General features: G+C 38.7%; 1 protein-coding gene across 1 annotated transcript; it reads right to left on the bottom strand.

The window, feature by feature from the left end:
• Positions 1-257: 257 nt before the first annotated feature.
• On the bottom strand, positions 258-23,997 carry RBPJ (recombination signal binding protein for immunoglobulin kappa J region). The gene is made up of 10 exons (XM_084266602.1): positions 23,962-23,997; positions 20,750-20,845; positions 10,736-10,901; positions 9,669-9,843; positions 8,036-8,173; positions 7,702-7,814; positions 5,421-5,561; positions 2,222-2,377; positions 1,417-1,520; positions 258-697 (listed from the first exon to the last, which is right to left on the bottom strand). The coding sequence occupies exons 2-10, from the start codon at positions 20,836-20,838 to the stop codon at positions 382-384; spliced, it is 1,398 nt and encodes a 465-aa protein (XP_084122728.1). The 5' UTR covers positions 20,839-20,845; positions 23,962-23,997; the 3' UTR covers positions 258-381.
• Positions 23,998-24,803: the final 806 nt, after the last annotated feature.

Here is a 24,803-nt window from a genome sequence, read left to right as displayed (position 1 = left end):
TGGTGAAAATGTACCTTTTATACTAAAGCTTATACAAGTTCCTTGGTCCATAAAAACTATGTTGTGTTCATGTTTTCTAGTTTGCTCAACATGTATCCCAGCCACATATTTTGTTTCTTGCCCATTAAAAAAAAAAAAACAGCTGAAAAATAGATTTTCAATAAAGTTCTTATGTTTCAGATGTTGTATTTTTGTTGTTGTTGTTTTGTTTTTGTTTTTTATTGTGGCTTCTATATTCAAGATCAGCACTTGCAGGTAACAAGGTTCAAATAATATCACCTAAAATGGAAAGGTGTTTTCCCATGAAACCACAAAAAATTGTTCAGTTCTCTTGAATGTAGCACTTAAAAAGTCAGTTAACGTCCAGACAAACAACAGTAGTTAGGAAACTACAGTTGCTGTAGATGATGTGACGTTGGTTGGATTTGTGCTGACGTTTGTGTAACTTCCCTCGCTGTTTGTATTTGTTTCACTGGAAGCCATGAGGCTGGAGTTGGCTCTGAGGATTGCTCCAGCAGCACTGCAGTGTGGCCGTGGCCCTGGTTCCGGTGTGTACGTAAAGGTAAGGCTGGTGGAGTAAATGATGCCATCGTTACGGACCAAAGTTACTGGAACCTGCACTGGCTGACGGACCCACCTCCAGCCCTCTCGAAACGCAGAAATGTCTGGAACAACACACAGCATGCTCTCTGCACACCTGGAAAACAGGAGAGTCAGCTGAGCACAATGAAACTTAAGCTTAAGAACAGAACAGTTGGAAAGGGCCTACAATGATCATCTAGTCCAACTGCCTGGACACTTCAGGGCTGACCAAAGGTTAAAGCACTTTAAGAACATTAATGCATCTTAACCACTGACAGGCTTGGGGCATTGACAGCATCTCTAGGAAGCCTGTTCCAGGGTTTGACCACCCTCTTGGTAAAGAAATGCTTCCTAATGTCCAGTCTGAACCTTCACTGGTCCAGCTTTGAACCATTCCCAAACATCCTGTCATTGGATCCCAGGGAGAAGAACTCAGCATCTCCTGCCCCACTTGCCCTCCTCAGGGAGCCGTAGAGAGCAATGAGCTGGTCCCTTATGGAACATTCCTTCCAGCCCTTTCACCAGCTTTATTGCCCTTCTCTGGATACATTCATTCTTGAATTGTGGGGTCCAGAACTGCATGCAACATTCAAGGTGAGACTCCATCAACGCTGAATAGTGGAATAATCACCTCTTCTCATCAGCCAGATGCAGGCTGCCCTCTTGGCTACCAGGGCACACTGCTGACTTATATGGAGCCTGATTTCAACCAGCACTCTCTGATCCCTTTCCATGGGGCAGAAGCTATACACTGGAGTGCATGTGTAAGAGTATAGACTCTTCAAAGCAGCCAGTAAAATACAATTACCATAAAAGGAGTAGGAAATACTGTACCTGTACATGGTTTCAGCTTCCACATCCCCAAACCAGACACGTAAATTTGGAGTGAAGTTCTGTCCTGTAAGTTCCAACATGGCTACATCCCCGCCACCATTCAACTGGGAAGGGAGTGAATTGAAAAATGAAGAAAATCCGTGTATTAATAAAAACAAACACCTCTCCCCTGAAGAAAAATCCTCATATGTGTACAAGAACTGTAAACAGTCCCCCTTCTATCAGCTGGATAAAACAGAAAGACAGACACCTAACACAACCAAAGTGTAAAGTAGTAACAGATCTAAAAGATACTGCCAATTAATTTGATATCTTGAATGAACTTCTAAGTTTTGATAGTGACCACTTAGAATAAAAGTCAACAAGGCTTTGAAAACAAACAACAAAGAATCTTTCAGCAAATGTGTTAGGAGAGTTTAAAGTTTTTCCAGAGCCAAATGTTGATTTCCTTAATAGGGTTTCAGTCTGGCTCTCTTTGATCTATAATTGGCTGTTTTAAGAGCCAAAATCAATTTCTAAATAATCAAAGAAAAGTAGAAGTCCTAAGGATATCACTAACATAGTATTTTAAGCAGCAAAATTCTTAACGTGTAGAATAATATTATCCCTCTGATGGACAGGCTCGTGTATTCTGAAATACATCAGTAAAGAAATAATAGGTAAAGTATTGCAACATAATTTTCTTATTTATAAAGCTAGCAGGAATGTTTTCCTACAGCATTCCACACAGGCACCATGAAGGTTAAATCAGTATGACAAAATAGTCTCCCATAAACAAGCTGATTACAAAACCCCCCAAACTTACTTGAAGACTTTCTACAACAGGCACAGGTGTCACTGGAGCGTGGACCGGTCCCATCCCCTCATAAAATGTGTATTCTGCTTTATCTGTGCTAATGATTGTCCAAGAAGCTCCATCATTAATCATTTCTTTATTTGGTTCTTTTGGGCATGGAGTGGCCTTAGAAAGGAAGAAAAGATTTAAAACTGATCTGCAGACTCATTTACCAAGTCACAGAGCTAAAAAACAAACTCAGGAAGTAAAACCAGCTATTATTTCAAAAACACATTTCTGTGTTTTTCCTCTCACTAAATGGCCTAAGTAAAACAGCCACATACATTTCAGCAAAGCTAGTAGAAAACTAAAAGTGGTGAGAACACCATCCCCTCTCCAACCTTGTGTTTATTTTTCTCCAGAATATATGGGACATATTTAGAGAGAGGTTTTTTTGGCTGGTACTGTGGCAACTCAGTTTCAAGGTTTTTGTAGGTTCAGGGTGACCTGCTGACATTTTACAGCCTTTCTGCTTTAGACCTCTAAGGTCTCTGTATTGGGCTACTTCCATTCACCCAAGAGAAATATGTCACCCTCAAGTAAAGTCTGGATGTGGGGCTCGAGTTTTTTGCTTAGGGGGTTGGGTGTTTTTTTCTTTCCCCCCCAGCACTGACCACAGCCTGTCTAAAGTTCTACTGTAGAAACCACATTCAACAGTAAACTGTCAAGAGTGCGCAGGTCAAAGATGCTACACATCCCTGGTTCTCTGGTCTTGGTCTTCTACTCCAAAGGAAAAGCAAGATAAAACGGTATTTCTCTACTGTCACTGCTACAAAGAGTTTACCTTCCTTAGTGATTGCACTGTTCAAAGAGTGCTAACAGCCTGATGTAGAAGGTAACAGATTTCAGTCAAGAAGTAGAAGGAGCAGACACCTACTCCACTACAAGAATTCAGAATAGTAGGTTGTCCATTTATCTAAACCCTACCCATATGGAAAGTTCAGAGCTCTTACCAGATTGGGTTCCATAACCACATCAGAAATCTGAGTGGCAAAATGTCCTAGTGCAAACCTCATGAAGATCAACAAGTGCAAGGTCATGCATACGGGGCAGCATGATCCCAAGCACAACTACAGGCTGGGCAGAGAATGGATTTAGAGCAGCCCAGAGGAGGACAGCTTTGGGGGTGGTGGTGAATGAGCAGCTTATCGTGACCTGATAACGTGTGCTTACATCTCAAAGCCAACTGTGTCCCGGGCTGCATCGAAAGAAGCATAACTAGCCCACAGAGGGAGGTGATTCTCCCCCTTTACTCTGCTCTCCTGAGACCCCACCTGAAGTACTGCAACCAGCTCTGGTGCCCCCCAATACACAAAAGACATGGAGCTGTTGGAGCAAGCCCAGAGGAGGGCCATGAAGATGCTCAGAGGGCTGCAGCACCTCTCCTATGAAGCCAGGCTGAGAGATTCAGGCTTGTTCAAGCTTAGAACAAGAAAGCTGGAGAGGTACTGTTTACAAGGGCAGGGAGTGATAGGACATGACCAAGGGTGAACGGCCTTAAGCTGAAAGATTTAGGTGATGTGGTATTAGGGAGAAATTCTTTATCATGAGGGTGGTGATGCCCTGGCACAGGTTGCCCAGAGAAGCTGTGGTTTCTCCCTCCCTGGCAGTGTTCAAGGCCAGGCTGGATGGGGCTTTGGGCAATCTGGTCTAGTGGAGGGTGTCCCTGCCCAAGGCTAGGGGGTTGGGACTAGATAGTCTTTGAGGTGCCTTCTGACTCAAACCATTCTAGGATTCTATGATGCTAGGGTAGTCCCACAGGAAATTCCAGGATGTTGAACTAAGGCAGTGGTCAAAGCAGCAGAAGTTGCTTCTTCATTCAGCCCCTCCCATAATGTCCTTTGAGAAAGATCAAAGAGAAAGGCTGATGCTGAGTTTCTGCAATTCCTAGCTTATAGCTTTCTCTTCTTCTTGACGAAGGTCCATTCTTCCCCACAAGAAATTATATTGATAGACATATCTCTGCAATGTACTGCTGGCAGAACCAGTTGAACTTGTCCCTTCTGAGTCACATGCCAAGAAAATGTTTCCTGAAACATGGAAAAACCTTCTTATATTTTCTTTCCACTGTGTCAATTCAGGACAGAAGTCAGATGAGCATTTACCAATCCTTGCCCCTTTCCTTCAATTAAGGGGAAATCGTCACGTTAGCTTCCTCCTTTCCTACCTCTATCTTTCTTTCACAAGAAGCTACAACTGTTCTCCTAAGGAAGCCCCAACCCTTTCCTGAGCATGGCCATCTTTCTGGAGCACACCATCATCTCAAACACCCTTTGCTATTTGAACTGTCCTGGAAGTTTAAAAAAAAAAACCTGCAATACTTAGGTAGGCCTGAACTTGGTCACAGTCTTGTTACACTGATGGGAATTACCATGCTGAAAGTCTGCCTAAAGCATGCTAGCATACATGAGACTAAACCCACAATGTGTTAGCATATTGTGTAAGCTGTTAGAACACTTTTTTTTACAGCTCTCCTTGGGGTTCATTCCTGTTGCAGTAACTTGCTAAGGGTACTGCTGGAGAACAAAATACTTGAAGACTGAGACAGCTACGTTCTGACCCAAGCTGACCAGCAGGATATTCTATACCATATGACATCTGCTCAGCAACAATCTGCTGAAAGGTAAGGGGAGGAAGTTGGGGGCATTCAGGTTTTTTTACATTTGTCTTCTGGAGCAATCACTATAGAGACTGAAGCTGAGCTTCCCAGGAAGTGGCTGGACATCACCTGCTGATGGGAAGTAGAGAATAATCTTTTGCTTCTGTGTGTGGCCTTTTGCTTTTGCTGCATTAAACTGCCTTTATCTTGACCAATGGATTTGGGCTTGGGTTTTTCCTCTCTTCTTATCTCCACTCCCTGTTCTACTGAGGTCAGTGACACAACAGCTTGGTGGACACCTGGCATCCAGCCAAGATTAAGCAACCACAACTGGAGAAGAGAGAATTCATTGACTAAACCAATACAGAAGAAGGTTATGAGGAAATAAAAACTGATTTGAAAAGGAACAGATAAAAGTTTATTGTTTTCCATCCTCTGTCTTTTCAAAGCAAAATTAGACTCGCATTCAAAATCAACTGGAGAACTGGCATTCATGCATATCTTGGGAATTATGTGGGAAAACTTCATAACCATGCTTCTCACCTATTGAAATAGTTTTAAACAACTCACTTGAAATTGGATTATTCTCTCCTGGGAAAGGCACAAATACATTCTCTCAGTGTCTTTAAGGTAAAATGCACATTTATGGAGCTGTGATACTGGATCATCTGCATCCAATAACGCTGTTTGCTTATCTACTTTTCGAATTATCTGTGAATAAAAATTGTACATATATATTTAGGACAATTTCTGTATTTCATTACATTGAAGATCACATAAGTGCTGTTAATAGATGTGGGAGTTCTGTTTTTCTAATTTCCATGCCTCCTGTTTTAATACCAACATCAGACTGGCCATTCTCAATGCTTCTGAAACAAGAACACAACATCGAAGCGCCACTCAGTACTACGGCTTCAATGTGCTGCATGTGTATATATTTTATCTTTTCTGCTTCAAACGTGGGGGGAAAACTCAAAGCTTCAGCAAAATCTACTTTTGTTCCATTTCCTGGTACAAAAGAGCAGTAGGTCAAGTATTAATAGACTTCCACAGAAGCTTCCACCATTGACAGCATCGACACCATTCTGTGGCAGACTGAGATGTCCTTAAGTACAGTTTTGCAAACACAACAATCAACGTATCTTAACAATAGCTGGTCCTTAAATACTCCTTAAATACAACAGGAAAGAACAATAGTTTCTTACATCGGGTAGCTCAGTGAAAAATACCTGCTGACTTAATTCAGAGCTGTTGTACAAATTTATTTTTTAAAAATTAAAAAAGTTCTTCCCTTACAGACAGTGGAAATCTGTAGCTTGGAATTTTAACACAACTTCTAGAAAAAAATAATACTTCATTTTATGCAACATCAGCAGAAGCAGCAGCCAAAGTATTTGAAGATTTCTAGGCTGACAATCAGAAAGCCAACCATGTCCTCTGGGATTTCTAATGATGATAAATGGTATTATTAACATTGTAAGTTTCAAGGTTAAGTTGTTTCTTCCAAGTTCTTTGCATTAACCTATAAAATGTCTGCAAGTTACCTTTTAATTACATCACCTTCAAGCCTTGTAAGGCAGCACGAAAAACATTCCCCATAGCTAACAAAACAGGAACCCTTAGTCTAATTTGTTTTAATCTATTTCTACCAACAAATAAGGTTTCAGGTATCATAAATGATGGCCTCTCCTCTGGCAAAAAGAAAATATTAACATGAAACTCACAAATAAAGTGAGATCCTCTTACTAAATTTCATGTACACCGAACCAGACCAGTAGTAACCAGGTCTGGATTTTTCTGTCAAATAATGTGATTTTAAAAAAAAATTAAATTATAATTTTATATAATTTACTCTGAGCAGGCTATCTTCTTTTCTAGTTCAGTTTGATGTTGGGAGAGAATTTCTCATTATAGTCCTAATAAAATAAGTCTGGAAAGGGGAACAAAAACCTGGCTGCACAGAAGGTTGGTTTTACATTGTCACATTCTAAAAAGTCCTAGCTAGAAGTGGAATTAGCAAAGCCTTCTATGGAATTCCTAGCAGGCTCACAGACCTGAATTTCACAGGTGATCTCACATGAAGTATTGCTTGTTACCAGTCACACAAAATCCCACTTAGGCTGATATTAAGTGCATGAAATGGCAGAAAAATATCTGTAATTATACTTCAATTTATTTATAACAACCTTGACTGTGCATCCAGCAACAAAATAGTATTTTTGGTTCACAAGCCCTAACTGGTTATAGTCAATTTTGTACCTGTGATAAAGACAATGGCTGAAATTGTCTCCTCTTTAAAAAAAAGTTATTTCAAAGGCATTTCCAATGTTCCACATTGAAAACACAGTATTAATACGTGTCCAAAATGCTTTTGTAAGCTGATATTTGCATAATTATGTATCCTTAGAACAGAAGTGCTTTTAGAGTCAAATCAGCTGAGCATTTTTAAAGCTGTGCTGAATTCACCAAGTGGTATAATCCTACTGGCTGCAAAGACTTTACTCATCTATTCAATATCAATATTTTAAGTACTTTGCAACACTGGGCCTACATTACTATTTTTAAAATAGTAATTTTCTTACAGACAGCTTGCAGATTAACCTACTTTGGCAGGTTTGCTTTCTGAACAACTCCCTATGCTTCTTTTACAAGCTGTTTGTTGCTTATGGAATTAATCTGCAGATATAAAAATATGCTTTTATTAAACTGAATGCCAATTTCCATACAAAACACGTATTACCAAAAGGAATCATACAAAGCCAAAAATTGTAAACAATGCAAACCCAGCTATGCAATTACACTAAGTAGCTATCTACAAATTAATTACAGCATTGGAGAAATTAAACTGTACCAGTCTTGGGAGTGCCATGCCAGTAACTGAGCATACAAGTTTGACAGTCTGCCCATAATGAATGTAGCCGTCTCTCACTGTGAATTCTTCTCCTTCCGATTCATCATCATCCACTGCATGAAACAGGAATTTTCATTTTGTTTTAATGACTGTTTTCCTCGATAGGAGGAACATTTAACATCACACTATTACATAAAATAAGACTCTCAGTGTATATTTGCACATCAACTATACACTCCACATACAGGTAATTAATATGGAGGAAAAAACGCAGGACTTTTTTTGTGGGGAGGAAGGGAAGTGGAAAAAAATATATTGCTTCATTTTTACTTACAGAGGTGAATGTAAAATGCTCCCCACTGTTGTGAACTGGCATGGAAATTACCGCCTTCTACGTGCAAATATCTGGTGCTAACTGTTTGGGATCGAAGTCTATTAAATAGTGCCACTTTTGTCCCTGACGCAATACATACTGCAAGGAACACATACAGACTTGAGATTATAAAGTTACCTCATTATTACACAGAAAAGTAAAAGTCACAAATACAGTAACATAAACTGATGAATAGTGGAAATCAAGAAATTATTCTCAACTATTGGTTAATTTAGAAAATATTTATACTTGTGACAGACCAAAAAATAATCACAAAATTACAAGTGGGATAACATACATAGTGGCTGTTCTCCAAAGGCATGCTAGTTCACAGATTTTTACCACTTAGCCAAATGGGCCAGTGCTTGCCAGCTGAAAACCCCTTCTTTACATAGCTCTCCAACAACTGATTATTTGAGCAGAAGCTTTGGCTTGCCCTTAGACAACTTTCAATGATCATTTGAAGTGTATTTGAAGTATAAAGAAAAATTATTCTTACAAATTACAATCAATTGAAAGGAAGACAGACATAACCATGTAAAATTGTAGCCATGCAACTTGAAATTGTCTCAGATCTGAACTTACTTATCATTCAAGAGAGAGAAATGTTAAGTCTGCTCCCCTAAAAAAAATAATCAGCAACTAGCATTTTGCCATCAAAACAGGCATGTTTCTTCTACTTGGTTCATATTTACTATTGAAGAATGCTTGGTTCACATTCACTGTCCATCAAAACTATCTGTCTGAATACAAAGTCAACAGTGCATACTCTGAGCCCACGGGCGTGAACTGCACAGCAACAGATTGCCTTTAGTCATGTGGCAAGCTAGCGGCCCCGAGATCCACATTCCATAGGTGAATGGGTTCCAGCCCAACACAGATGGAAGAGCCTTTTAAAGCACTAGTGAAGAGAGAGAGAAAAACAAACAAAAAAAGGGTATCTCTTGAGGTGCTCCAGTGGTATGCAGGCAAAAACTTTGGAGGAAAAGCAAAAATGCTCCCAATTATACATTAGCACCAGAGATATCTTTAGTTGAAAAACACGGTAAGCAAATAAATCTGGGTGAAGTATCACCATACAGATTTCTTAACCAATTACTTCAAAGGAACCATGCAAAACATTAAAAACAACACGAAAATGGCATGAGACAGTAAGAAGGTGACCTGATGTGAGCAAATAGTTTGGATAACATGATGCTACTCATTTATCACAATCTGAAAGCTATCTCCTCCATACTGATCAAAACAGCCCAAGGAACAGATAATGGCAGTTTAAGCAACAGCTTAGAAAACTGAGGTGAAGCATTCTTTATGTATTTGTCTACAAGGATTCCCTCCTCAGAATACTGCTTTCTTTGGTGGACCTTTTATATTCACTAAATAATTAACTGTTACTGCACGGAACTCAACAGGGTAACCCAACTATATTGGAATACTTTAAAATAAACTGTTGTGTACAGTTCTGAAATAAGTTAAAAAATAGAAATTGAAAATGTTGTCGCATTTACTTTGTAGTCAGACCTCAGTAGGTAAGAAAAATTAGTAGGAGGTAAAATGAATTGCTATATACAGAAGAGAACTGTAAAATACTTACAGTCTGCATTTTTCAGTGACTGTTTCTTTTTAGAGGGCTTGGAGATGACTTTGATCCGTTTACTGAGGAACACACCAATGTCGTCACTATTGCCATAGAACATTTTTACCGATAACATGAAGTGCTTTCTCTTGTCTGAGTCTGATATGTATAATGTTTTGGCAGTGCAATAATTCTGTAGGTGAAAACACACTGTTTACTCTTTCAAGTGAACCCAGTTCAAGAAACTATGTGTATTTAATTATGAACAAAATAGGAAAATTGATGCAATAGTTTGTAAAACAGATCAGAAGTTGCTTTTTCCACCTCTTCCATATGGATAACTTTTATGACTATCATTTTCCTTTGTGAAGTTTGTCACCTGACTTCAGTACTTTACTGTCATTCTAAAGACCCTTGCCAGGACTGGAAAAGAGATGACTAGAGACTATACTGTGTCAAAGCCATCTCTGGGTGGTTAAGAACAGTACTGAAAATTACATACTGTCCTGGAAATATTAGGTAGCTATAAAATGCTGCTTAATAAAACAGCCAGCTAAAATGAACACTGGTGCTGCCAGTTCTATTCCAACTGTTTAAGTCATCAGAAATATGTTATTTAAAAGTCTTGCAGCAATTTATGTCACAAAAAAAAAATAAATCTAATCATTCATTAAGATGCTATTTGAATTGGATTTTTATGCACCGGGACTTAAAGACCACTTCTAGCAGACGTTGTTCAGGTATTTCCTTGATGAGTTTATCCATTCACACAAGCCAAGGAGTAGGACACAGAGTTTGGTCCAGAAACCTTACTTCAGTTAACCACCGATGTCTACCAAAGAACCCAACAATTTACTGAACCTGAATCAACAACCTAGAAACGAAAGGTTAGTACCCTGCTACGACCCCATGAACCAAATCCACCTGCTGTCCTACGTACTTCTGAGGCATTTTTAAAAATCACTTATGTAGTATCTGCTGCAGTGTAATAAAAGTTATCAAAAAGAAGCAAGGGCATTCCTTGAATATGCACCACCTAGCTATAATATCCTTTGCAGTAATCTGATTTATTACAGATCTTCTACCTTTCCTTCCAAGTTCAGCTGCTGCATTTCTTGGTCGCTATTTCCTATCCCAATGAAGGCGCAAGGCTGCGACTCTTGCTCAGTGCAACCATCTCGTTCCATTTGCTCTTTTTTTTTCTTCCATCCACTGCCCATAAGATACACACATGGAGGAGGACAGAAGAACCTGAAAATGAAAAATGTATGATGAGATTACACACAGCTTTCAAGAAACTTCTGGAGTCAGAAACTGTCCTGCATCCAAAACTTTCTCAGCCCATTCATACTTTGTATTCAAGTTTATACATGCATATCCTTCATTTGTCTTGAATATCTAAAATACCAATAAAGAGAAAAAGGCAAAACCAGCATTAGATGCATTGTCACAAGTACCTTTGCAGTTTAATCTATGATAGGTAACAATCTGCATCTCTATGAAATCAAAATGCTTCGTACCCTTACTAAGAGCTTCTCAATGTAAAAAGGCCCTGCAAGTAACAGCAGTGTCTTGCTTTCGTAGGTGCTGAACCTGATGCAGCAATTAATACACACAGAACAGTTCGACGAACTAATTTAATGGAGAACTGCAGAAAATAATTCCTAAACATTTATTATTTCAGCATTAGCAAGGAGGGAACCTATTCCAAGCATAAATCTTTTTACAGTTTTTAAATGGAATAGATTTTACATCTTCAGCAGTAAAAGATATGATCTAGTCTTTAGCAATACTGACTGAAATCAGTCTAGATGGTGCTTGCAGCAACATGTTTAAATGATACGCAGTGTTATAATACGACGTGTTGGACTTGAGGTTTCTGCAAATTGTTAAACTGCAGTTCCTAACAACTTTGGGATTTAATTTCGCCTACAGCTCCAGCACTTTTCTCATTTAAGATCAAAGCTAAAAAGGTAGCATGAGTACATCCAGTTGTGTGGTAACTAAAGAGGCATAAAGGGAAAGGATAACTGAAAAAGAACTCCTACCTTATACAGGTAGGTAGGTGGTAGTAGTTTGTTGGGGGTTTTTTTAGTTTGTCGTGGGACAACTGAATTCACAGATTACTTCCACTAAACCCCATATAAACCTCAATTAGTGCAAGTCAGCTTTAGTATGAAAATCAACTCAAGTACACTTCAACTTACCTATTCAGCAAAATTAGTCTCAATAGATGAAGATAGAGTCTTAATCAGATAATTAAATGTAAATGTTAAGACTTCATATAAATAAATGCAATGATATGTAATCATTTTAGTCAATGCAAATAATTAGTATATATTCTTTGTTAGTGGAAAAAACCCAACCAACCTAATTTCAAGTTTTACTGCAATTCAATTTCCAGTGTTTATGATTATGAGCAAAAATTACTCCCTGCAGGTAAAAAGAGAGTAATTGACCCCTTGCCAGCCTAATAAACATGTGACTCTTGCTTCCCTCTTGCTTCCTTCCCACCCACATGTGCATATCTTGCCAACAAATCACCAGTGAAAATTTTTCATTTAGTTTTGCTCTTTTCAAAACACAGCAAAACTGATGATATACTGATCTGCACAGAGCTTAAATAATTATAAAAGTCCTTCACAAGTATTGTGCTATGGTTTGAAAAATGACCACCTAAAAAACAGAATCTAGAAAGTAGCTCACTATGTGACATCAAAAGAACTGCATGTTTGAGAAACCTCTTAAATTAACTTGTGAAACTGCTCCTACAGATTTTTAAATAATTAAAGAGAAATAATAATAATTAAACAGAAACCAGTTTTATTTCCTCCATTATGATAATCCATTTAAGTAAAAACTTTTCAGAAATAATTTGCTTTATTGCTTTTATGCTGTCCTGAAGCAGAAAAATCTTGCTAAGTATGGAATTATGAATTAACAGCAAGCCACTTGTAGAAGCAAACTATTCAAACAACACTTTGTCATGTACTTGTTGCATCAGTTTTAACTCTGTATTTTGTTCTTTGGGGTAATTATGGGCCATATGAAGGCTCTGGAATTTTTTTTTCTTCCAATTAAAAACAGAGAATAGAGAGAACCAAGGCAACAGGTAGAAACTTGCCAATTTGCAAAGCAGATGTTTCCTGATGGAATTGTCAACTTGAGAAACTACAGAATAAACTACCTCCAAAATAAAATACAACACTTTTGCAGTAGCAGCACAAGAGAATACTTCCACTAGCCCAGCCATGAATCACACAGCTGAAAATTATAGTTATGTGACATTAGAATGGGTTATTGTATCTTTATTGCTGTAAGAATAGAAGTTCTGAAATCTGAAAATCACCGTGAGTAGAAAGAATACGCAGTAAAAAATGTTATCAAAGAGCAAACACTGCATAACCCTTTTTTTGCTTGCTATTATGCCTTCTGCTTCTTATCTTCTGCTACCTGACCTCTCTTTCCAGCTTTCTTCATGAAGACACTGAATGATGTAGTAGGGGTATGTTTAACAATGTCATGAGTTTGTTACATGGCAACTAATTTCTCCCCTTTCTAGTACAAATTTTTGATCTCAAACCCAGGAATGTAATTCCTATTTTTCAGTTACATTTATTTCAAAAGAGTGCAGATACCCTAAAGGGTAGAATGATCTTATGTTTGTGAGGGAGAAAGTGCAACGACAATGGTCAAAATCATAACATTCATACAACTTTTTACACAACCTAATTCATACACAACACTCTACATCCAGATGTAAATACCATAGCTGCTGTCAGAAATTAATTCTGAGGCTCATCTACTGGTTGCTGTAACTTTCAGCATGTTTTAGGGAAACAGAACGAAAACAAAGCAAGAAATAACACCTTTAGCTTTACACTGAGAAAGTTCCTACTGTAGCCAATCGTGATCACTTGAACAAAAATAAAATGTACACAGATACACATATGTAGGTGGGAAGGAAGCAAGAGGGTAAGAGTCACATGTTTATTAGACTGGCAAGGGGTCAGGTCAGGGCAGCAATCATCCCCAGGTACTGTTCAGGAGGACCTCTCTACTTTGCCATCCCAGATAGCAGAAGCATAGAAAACATGACAGTGGTCCTCAAGGATCAACACATTTCAAGTAGGCTAACTCCAAGGTTAGGAAATGCAATTTGGGAGGGGAGCTTCAAGCAACAGAGGAATACATTCAAGAGTTATGTTTTGGAAGCAAACTCAGCTTCCAAAGTCTCAAACTCGAATGACAACACAAGACCCTTTCAGTCTTAATGGATGCATCCCACTGCTTTGCTTCTAAACAACTGTACACTTTTTCTGAGAGAAATTATGCACAGACAAAGAGCAATGCTTTGCAATAAAGAAACCAAACTCCTAGCATTCCAGGTCGGTGTAACACCATAAAGCAAATATCACATTTACCTTTCCTCCTCATGTACTCTTTTGTGTTTATCTTACTGGTTAGGACACGAAACAAATTCCCAAACACTTTCCTTTTCATTTCAGCTTTATTCTAAACCAAATCCTTTGAATAACTACGGCCACTAGATGGCAATGAAGACCTACAAATGAAAGAGCTGGAGCCCACTGATGAACAGGAATCATGCCCCAATTAAAGAGCTCTTTTTAAATAAGAACACATTAAAAAAAACCCTGGGAAATTCTAACTTGATGAATAGAGAAACTTTAGAAGCTGAGAAAATTTCAAGTTTGGTTAAAACTACCAAAGAAGAAGAAACAGTCTGGACAGTCACAATTTGAATACTTTTTTCTTATGGTTCAGTCTCTTACCCTTCGGATATAGACAAATTCTCATATTTACAATCCCTGGAGCTCATGTATAGAAGAGATTAACTATGAATTTTCTATCCAATACACTGGGAGTAAAACTTGAATACCCTCGTATCTCTAATTTTCACAGAGGGTTAAAAACCATGTCTTTGGTATTTATAAAATAACTGCTGGGAACAGGTTCTCCCATTAATAAAACATTTCTGATGTAAATAGTAAGATACATTTTTATAAGAGAGGCTGGCTTCCAGATAACTATGAAAAGAGAAAAAAAAAATCACCTCCCCAACATAAGTAATTTAGGTAAAGTAATTTCCAGTATTACTGATGGGAAATCAGGTAGGACAACATTTCATGGAACAAATGTAAAAACTCTTCTTTCGACCTTTGCTTTACAAGGCTTACCTCTCTTTTCTAACCACAAAACTAAAGTAAGACTGAGTAGGAGGTAAAAATTCTTCTGAAGTATTAATCTGACCTATAGTAAAAAGAAAATTAGGTTGGAGGAAAGGCAGCTGTGGGTGGTTCTTCTGAGCTTGTTCAGATTTTTCAGTACAAGAAGTAATGGTGGAAAATCATGTAGGATGTCATTTCCTCCCTGGATTTATAACATATTATCTTAATACCCCTTCTCTATGCCATGAGCAGGATAGTTCAATGAGCTAGCTCATTCCTTGCTCAATGAGCAGTAAAACAACACAGGACATTCTTCCATGAGGTAAACACCTAACAGCTTAATCTAAAAAACAGGTGAGATCTGTTAGGGATCAGCCCTGTGAGCTCTTTTGTTACTGGAAGTGTAACAATCAGGAATTTCTTTTCAGGACAAAACCAATTCCATACTAGTTAGAGCTGCATGACAACTTAGATTCATTACTTCCTACTCGCTGATAGAAAGCACAGTGAACGAACCAGGGTAACATTTTTGGATACCAGGTCTCTGAAAACGCTTTATGTATTTATCTTATCTCTAGAAAATATTGTGGTGGACTCCTAGTTTCTCAGAAGAGGCTCTCTGTGATGCCCTCCTATGTCCATCTTCCAAGAACTGGCGTTCAGTGGAATTTATCTGAGGGGCAGTTTTAAACGCGACTAACATCGGACCTGGTATTAGCCAGGAAGGGTCAGAGGATCATTTTCCAGAAAGCAAAGGGCGTCCCCATAGTGCCCTCTTAAACAGCAGTTTCACAGGCCACTCAAGTGAGGAAAGACCATAGTATTGCCAATCTCATGTTAGACTCCAGGGTCAGTAACTCAGTATAGCAAACAGAAGCAAGCTGCTGCTCATCTGTTCTGACAGATCTGTTCCATCAGACCAGCTGGAAAACAAACGTTTTTCCATGGCAAGAAAACGAAGCTGTGATTTGTCTAAGGATTCTCCCCCCCTTATTACAAATGACTTGAAGGGAAGAGCACAATAATTTCTAGTAGTTTTTGAGTCTTGATGGCAACAACAGAAAGTGGGGTATGTTGAGTCACTGGCACCTTATGCAATATGGTTTTAAATCAGAGTCACCAAAGGAGCGAACAACATTCCTCCAGTTTCTTCAATCAATTCAAACTTATCAATACAGAGGAAAAAAAAATGGTACTTCAAGTAGAGAAGCTACCCTAACTGAACTTGCCAGGAAGCAAGGGGTAGAAGGTAAAATAAAATCAGCTGAAGTCATTGCTACCTAGTTCTGATGCACTCGACGTTCTTTTCAAACCACAGGCTCCTATTCACAAAAGCATGTTTTTTCAAATCATCCAAGTCATCCCTGAGTTCATTTTACAGAAGTCTGACTTCAGCAGGATTTAGGAGGCGTCTACTGGCTCTACTGGCTGGTTTTCATTATATTCAGGTTGACATTAGCAGGGAAGTTTTTAATTTGTACCTTTCAGTTAACTAGGAGTAGGTCAAGGCAGAAGAAATGCTTGCCAATTACCAGTATTGTTCTGAGCAACGAACTACTCAGCAGTCCCCTTTCCTTCTTAGGAGCTGAAAGATCTAACAACATTCATTTAAGAATTTATACATCAACAAACAGATGAAAAATCATCAGGTGCTAGAATGCTAAGGAGAAGTTAGTTAGAGCATTAACCAGAGGTCAGACACACTCAGTTTGGTGAAGGGAAGCAGCTGAACAAAAATTACAGCAGCTCCTTCACTGACAACAAAAAAAAAGGGCAAACCCAAAAATTCACTGCTAGATCATTCTCAGGCTAATCAGTGCTAATGTTAAACTCAGAACAGCATGTAATCCACAAATCTGGCACTCAGTCTTTGATGACCTATGTCTAAGAATCCCAGACACTTCAACCCTTTCAACTGTTGAATGTTCACACTGCTCAGGCTGATAAAAAAGTCTCAGTGAATGGTAAATATGGAAAAAATACAAGAAGCACAAGCCAAACAGCCACACTTAGCAGGACTAAACATCACCTGAGTCTCTTATCAGCTGAATGCCTTAGAAAGACAACAGCCATCCCACAGGAAACATTAGGCAAAGGTCTTAAATGCAACTGAAGTCCCCTCCCTAAGCTTCTCACCTCCTGGGCTTCTTTGTTAAATCACATAACATTAACTTTGGGAAGCACAAAGCTAAGAAGAACAGTCTCCTCAAAAAAGACAGGACAGCTCCTTTCATTACTGTCATTTAGGGACAAGTATTAAGAACACTCAAATTAACCCAGAAGGTCTACATCCATATGGGGACAAACTGGAAGTGTGTTTCTGGGAGGCCTATTCAGACCAGACTACTACGTGAGACCTGCACTGTCTACAGTGAGTTTTCAACAGAGTATTTCACTAAGTCTCATCAAAACACGAAAAGGTAGTTATTGTGCTAACCTTTTAATTATCCTATGCAATGTTTATTGATGATAAATATTTTCCATGACACCACAACAATGTTTGAAGACTGGAACAAATGGTGAAAGTTTGTTTAGGGTTTTTTTAAGTAGAAGTAATCGTAAGAAGTAATTCCTTCTGTAATTTGAACTCTTAAGTTACAAATTAGTGCAATTTAATTCATTCTTTACGGATCAAAAATTACAGACTCACAGAATCGTAGGAGTTGGAAAGGACCTTGAGAGATCATCAGGTCCCATCCCCCTGCCAAAGCAGGTTCCCTAGGACAGGTCGCACAGGGGGGGTCTTGAATGTCTCCAGACAAGGAAAGTCCACCACCCCCCTGGGCAGCCTGTCCCAGGGCTCTGTCACCCTCACTGTGAAAAAGTTCTTCTGCATGTTTGTGCTCCAACTTGCAGCCATTGCCCCTTGTCCTATCTCCACAGACCACTGAAAAAAGGCCAGCCATTTCCCCCCATGTCTCAAAAATTAACCACATTATATCCATACCATAATGGATTCCTGTGGAAAACATGAAATTTCTCCATAAAAACAAGTATGAAATGACTTTCTGTCTATAAAGCAGATACATGCAAAACATCTCACTTCAGAAATGGTATTTACTGTAAAAATGTTGAAAACCTGATTGACCAGTTGCAGAAAACAGCCTTAAAACTTTACAAATGTTGTTCAGTCCAGCAACATAAAGAACCGAAGGGCACATTTTGCTATGAATAAAACAGGAACAAGAAAAGGGAAAAAGAAAGAAGCTAATTCATGACTCAGTTTCACTAAGTACCTTAGGGCACACATGGATCCAAATATCTGATAACTGGCATTTTTCTTTACACAGAGAAAAACCCGACATCATTATTAATGCTAACAGTCTGGGAATCAGAACAGTACTGGAGACAGTCTAACTGGTGCACTGAAACAGAATAAAAACTAAAATATTTAAACCAGAAAATGAAATCTTAGTAGGTATAGTTGTATTCCACACTTTCGTTTCATACCCATACCAGAATGGCAATCACTTCACCATCACGGTATTTATAACTAACATCCAACCATCTTCATTCCCAGTCCTCTTGTGGAATTCTTTACACTCATTGGACATGCCTCCCCTTTTAAAGAAGTGAATCTGAGATAACTTTTCATGAACAAATGCAGTTGTGTTGAGACAGGCACCTGAACTGCACCTCACAAAATCTCAAGGGGTAAGAGAACACCTAATTCCAGTGAGCAATCATTTAAAGCAGCAAGAAATCTGCATCTACATTACCAAACATTACCAGCATTTAGGTAACACATCTGCCACAGTGACTTTAATGGCATCAAGTGAAACATACACATATATTCAAGGCAACAGGAATTTATGGCAATGCTGTGACCTGCCCATAGGAGCAAATAACAGTTTGAAGGTTTGCCCTGTATTCTTCAGAAGACTTATGTAAGTTTTACAAACAGTAATGGAACTTTTAATAATCAAAATTACACACTTCAGTATTTTCATTTTCTCCCTTCTTTTCACACAATTTGTTCTCCAAAATCAAACATTCCTGCCCTCACAAATTGCTCTGGCCCCAGGAGAACAAACCGACTGAAGTTACAGGTACACTGCTTAGGAAGTCACCTTCTTATCTGCAGGCACACCCCTCATTTTCTGGGAACTCATCTGTAGGGATGAGTTATCTATGCAACTCTTGAATGACAATACAATCTGAGAAGATAACAAGGGTGTCTACACTTTCATGATAAAACTTTTTGGCCCTTTGACTTTGCTGCAAAGGGTTAAAGTTACCATTCACTGCTAATAAGCCCTGCACTGCAACCCTCTTTGTGCTTAAGCATGGCAGTAAGCAAGAGGGCTGTATAATTATGTAGCAGACACGCAGCATACTTGTCTGCTTCCAAGCTCTTCCTCTTTCACTGATTTCCCATTTGATTATCATCAAGAATTTCAGAAATATCTAAAAAGCATTTTGAGTAAACAATTCCATGGAGCTGCAGACCCTGGACACTGCCCAAAAGGACAGACTTGAGACACTGGCTAACAGAAAGGACAACACATATTGCAAGTCAAGTACTCTGGCACCAAATACTGAGTAACAGTTGAAACCATAGTCTGCATCTCTGTGATTCACAGACATCAGGAAGTGATATTTAGATTGGTAGCAACAAACCCAGAACTCTGCAGGCTTAAATCCAACATCCTTGTTTTCTAACACTGTCATACATAAGTATGTTAAAATAGCAAACCCCAGAAAACCGTAATAAATACAATGATGTAACAGTCCTGAAGAGAGGCTGAGAGTTGGGCTTGTTCAGCCTGGAGAAGAGAAGGCTCTGGGAAGATATTATAGCAACCTTCTGGTACCTTAAGGAACCTATGGAAAGCTGGAGAGGGACCGTTTACAAGGGCAGGGAGTGACAGGACAAGGGGTAATGGCTTTAAGACGAAGGAGGAGAGATTTAAGATGACATGGTATTAGGGAGAAATTCTGTACTCTGAGGGTGGTGAGGCCCTGGCACGGGTTGTCCAATGAATTTGTGGCTGCCCCCTCCCTGGGAGTGTTCAAGGCCAGTTTGAATGGGGCTTTGGGCAACCTGGTCTAGTGCAGGGTGTCCCTGCCCATGGCAGGGGGGGTTGGGACTAGGTGATCTTTGAGATCTCTTCCAACCAAACCATTGTAGGATTTATAACTTACACAACAGTAGCAAGAGAAAGGTTAAAACTCCAAAACCATGCATGCACAGAGTATGTGGTCTTTTGTGGTAAACAAAAATTAGTAATACAAAGTACTTAAATATGTGAAATTTAAGACAGAAAAATGTCATTTTTACTAAAATAAAACTGTGTCTCTATATGAAGGACCATTCTCTTTGCTTCTACTAGTCATGCAATAACAACATCACATAGAAACTGCAGGAAGTTCAACTTTTGTTAAAAAGCATTCATCCTCACGTTTTCTTGTAGATTTTGTCCCTTAGAAAACTACCTATTCTTGTAACTTACTTACTGTATTGATTTTTACAAGAGAATGTTTATTGTAAATACAGTTATGATCGATCCCCATTCTTTTTAAAGCTATTACAGATCTGATTCAGAAGAGCATTTTACTTTCATATTAATTTCAGCAACTTAGAGAAAAACTCTTCTCCAAATAGTCACCATTAATCATCTTTAGTTCAGACTTAAAATGAAAAGTTTAAAATGGGGGAAAGTTTAAAATGGGAGAAAAAATTCACCCACAGATAGAGGAGCTGTTGGTAGAAGCAGGTATCACTACTACACTGCGCGCCGTGGGTTGGCAGCATTTCTTATGTAATTAAATCATTTATGAAAACTCATTTTGCTTTACGTTCCTTCAGACTGCAGAATTCCCCAGCATGTACGACGCACCAGACTCCTACACACTGCAGTTTCCCTAGCTGGGGGTGTAGAGGGAAGCCAGCAAAACCCAGGCACTTGCCTTTTTTCATTTCCATACGATTTCTGCGCAACTTTCGCGTGGAGTATTAGCACTGTCTGGTCACCTCGCTCCTTCAGGTAATTTCGCATTGCTTCCCTAAAAAGTAAAAGACAAAATGAGCTTTGAAAGTTCTTCTGGCTTCGTTTGGAATTGTATCAATCCAAAACCAGCTTTAGGACAAAAACTTCCAAACACCTGGAATTCAAAAAGGCAAACCACTTACAGAGTCAGGATGAGTTTGCTTTGGGTTTTTAAGACAATTGCAGAGCAAAAAGAAACAATTATCTCACATGGAGCTAGCAGTAAGGGGTCTGTGGTCACTTACAATTACCACATTTTCCAGGAAAAAATGCTTGTGATGCAAAATCCTATCAACCCCAATCACTACACCATAGTCAAAGCCCAGTTTTCTGAAGTATCATGCCACAAATATTAGAGCACACCATTAATTCAATATTGTCTCCTTAACCAATTTAGTTTCTTACAATAATGACAAATTGTTCTGAAAATTTGATTAAGCTATTAACTAATTTAATGCAATGTCTGCATTTACTTTTGGTTGTGAAGACACATTTTTCAGCTTATTGTTTCATCTAGTTTTTGAGAGAAAGCCTCTTACTTCCTGCATGCAATCAGGTAAAATATAAATCAAATTTTCTATCCTTCATCATCACTGTAATGACATACACCATATAAAAGCTGTAATTACCTCAAACACACCAACAGTAATTCCTTGAGAGAAGTAAGAGAACAATACACCCTATCATTCTTCTTCTAACTGTTCATTAAGCACCATGCCAAATTCAACACCCTAGGGTTTAGCTGGGTCAGGGTGCTGACAGAAGCACTTTTAAGTCCCTGGAGGAGCTTTTGCAGGTTGAATGCCCACCGGTGCACTCATCTTCAAAAGTCATCAACCAGAGAACAAAATTATTAATGTAAGAGGAAGTTATATTTAAAGATTAAACCCTACAGAAGAAAGGTTTTCCTGGTTGGGTTGTTTGGGTTTTTTTTGTGAGCTGCACACAACTGTTGAATTCCATTTGGAGAGATCTAGAAAACCAAACATTTCCAGTCAAAAAAAGATAGAAGATAAAAAGCAGTATTTTGTTGACAAGACCTTTTCCAAAAGAAATCCCTACAGACAGTTTCACAGAAGAAAGCAAGTAGATTGGGGGGGGGGGGAGGGGAGGGGTGCGTGTGATATAAGCAACAATCCAGCTTTGTTAATGATGTTTTGTAAATTCTTGCATTTGTCATGTCTGCTATAAGACAGTAATCAGATTTTCTGTGTAAATAGCAGAATATAAGAGAAGACCTGAATTACTGTTTAGAACTGGACTAACAACCTATCTACATTTGGCATTGGTAAAACTGATGTTTATCCACGAAAACACAGATGGAAGAGCTGTCTCAAAGCACACAGACTTTTCACTTACCACCATTGTTTAAGAATATATTTTAAACCACAAGACATAATTCACTGTAAAATTATTATTATACATTTCATTATGATATATATTTAACTGCATTTAAGTGGTTTAAAACCTTTTTGTCTGACAATTTAAAATACTCTATTGAGTGCTGTTATACTAAATTAAGAACATCAGTCATACTAAAAACTTTTGACTCGATGACCATTTAAAATATCCACTCAAAACCAGCAACCCACACACAAAAATGTTAACTGCTATCTAATGTTTATTTAGCATCATATTAGGAAGAAATTCTGCATATTCTACTGGTTTGTTGCTACAGTGGACTTGTACAATCCCAGTTCCTAGGAGAACTAGGAATGTTCCCTTCCAACCCCTCCCATGGATAGAGAAAACACACAGACGTTGCAATTCTTACATGACATTTTTCATTATTAAATCTTAAAACTCTCCACAAAGGTACTGCTATTGCAGTTTACATCTCAAAACAGCTAGCACAGTATGAACAAAGCAGTGTTGTTCTGCTGGAGCTTGCACCACGATGAATAGATTAGACAAACAGGACTGTCTTCACGCAAAAAAGAGACCAATTTTCCAATAATTACGCTAAATGCCCTGAAGGGTTTAAGGATATATTTTTTAAGCATTGCATTAAAAAAATCATACTCCTAAAAATTTGTGTGACACTGTTTCAGCATTTTTCTCTTCAGAAAAGAAAAGTTTGGTTGCTTGTTTGCAGCTTCTATCAGTACAGACAAGGGTTACAAGTTCCTCCTTTAAAGGATGGCTAGGAGTTCCCAGATGCCTACCCTGTACTCACATGAAAGAGTACCTGGCCTATCCAGCAGCTAAAATCACACCCACGAAATTCAGAATCACTATAGTTAACAGAAAACTTCATTAAGAGGTCTTACATTGAATAGCCACATTTTCTGTTACTCTCTTTAAATCACACAAGATATATTCTATCAGTAACTTCAACCACCAACACACCCAGTCCTTCTCCTCAGGGCTGCTCTCAATCCATTCTCTGCCCAGCCTGCAGTTGTGCTCAGGATTGCACTGATCCACGTGCAGCACCTTGCACTTGGCTTTGCAGAACTTCAGATCTTAACATCTTCTAATATAATACTTCCCAGGCAGACCAGGAACAAGCCAGGCACAGTACTCCATTCCCTGGGGGATGTTTTTTTCAGAATGGACTGACTTGATGTTACTATTTGATGTTATCTCTGAACATTTAGGTTTCACCAAAAACTGGTTAAGCTCACTCACTCTTTGACATCAGTGTGTTCATTTTGCTCTTCCCTGCTGTTTGACAGCAGTAACCTAACAGCTGAACTTTTGCAGTTAAAAATGTTATTTTACATGACCTCATAAGACAATTTTACCCAAGAAAAGAAATTCAGCTCACTCCTGGTAACCTGAAACTAAGCAGGTTCACATCCTACTCAATTACCTACAAGAATTGCCTTCCCTGGTTCTACAGAGAGCATGGTGCAGGGAACATCCCTTTGGCCAGGTCTCCTGGCTGTGCTTCTTGCGCACCTGGCAGGGCGTGAGAAACTGAAAGGTCTTCGACTTGTGGAGTAAACACCACAGCTACCTAGCAACAACTAAAACCATCAGCCTGTTATCAACATTTTTCTCATACTAAATCCAAGACACAGCACTATACCAGCTACTAGAAAGACAATTAATTCTACCCCAGCCCAAACCACGGCAAAAGGGCAATTTTAAAATACAGTTAAAACCAGAACTTCTTTCCATGCTTACCTGGTGAGCCGTTTCGGTTGAGGTCGCTCTCCAAATTTCCTGAAAAAAATAAGAAGTTGCTAATTTAAAACAAAAGCATTTAGTCATTACTTTACAGTGAAATGCTATCCCAGTTTTACAGTTTTTGAAAATCTATTGGAATTTGGTGTTTCTTCCTTAAAATATCAACCATCTCCTTGCAACAGCATTTCCCACAATGGCAGAGGCTTTTTTTAATTTGGAACACTAGGTAACTTTCTTTGCTAAGACACATTTACTTTCTCCCTGAATCACTTTTGTAAAGTTCAGATATCACAAGTATGTAAATAATCAGGATCTCTGCCATTGCACTGACCAGAAATGCCAACAAAAGGCTGTTATTATCAACACTCAGAAATTAACAGGCTTAATTTCCAAGTTGACAAATCACAGGGAATTCTTCCCATCAGGACAATTTCTCAGAAATCTGTGTTTCTTAATGACTTCTTACAGAAAGGATGACTATGTATTTTGTATGTGCTGGTTTAGAATTATAAGAAAAACTACCTCTTGTGCAACATAGCCAAGCATGATCCACAAATACCTTGCTATAAACTTAACATCTTTTAGCCATAAAGTGTTTTGAGACAGCTGTATTTCTTTCCACCCTTTAAGACTGTTCTTGAGAGAGTACACTCTTTACACTAAAAAGTTTTCACAAAAGCCTGTATTTACATATGTGGTGGGCTGACCCAGGCTGGATGCCAGGTACCTACACCAAAGCCACTCCATCACTCTCCTTTCTCAACTGGACAGGGAGAATTAACAAAAAAACAGAACTACAGGCTCATGGGTCAAGATAAGGACAGGGAGAGCTCATTCAC

Source organism: Gallinula chloropus (genome assembly GCF_964237585.1).
Source record: "Gallinula chloropus genome assembly, chromosome: 7".
NCBI lineage: Eukaryota > Metazoa > Chordata > Aves > Gruiformes > Rallidae > Gallinula > Gallinula chloropus.
The sequence above is the reverse complement of the archived record's forward strand: the minus strand, read 5'-3'. Positions and strand labels throughout refer to the sequence as shown.

Excerpts from the sequence above, each read along its gene's own strand:
- RBPJ (XM_084266602.1), bottom strand. The coding sequence starts at position 20,838 with ATGCGAAATTACCTGAAGGAGCGAGGTGACCAGACAGTGCTAATACTC. Across the intron at positions 9,844-10,735 it reads AGCTGAACTTGGAAGGAAAG|AATTATTGCACTGCCAAAAC; the intron begins GTAGAAGATCTG and ends TTTCACCTACAG. Across the intron at positions 2,378-5,420 it reads AGAGAATAATCCAATTTCAA|GCCACTCCATGCCCAAAAGA; the intron begins GTGAGTTGTTTA and ends TTCCTTTCTAAG.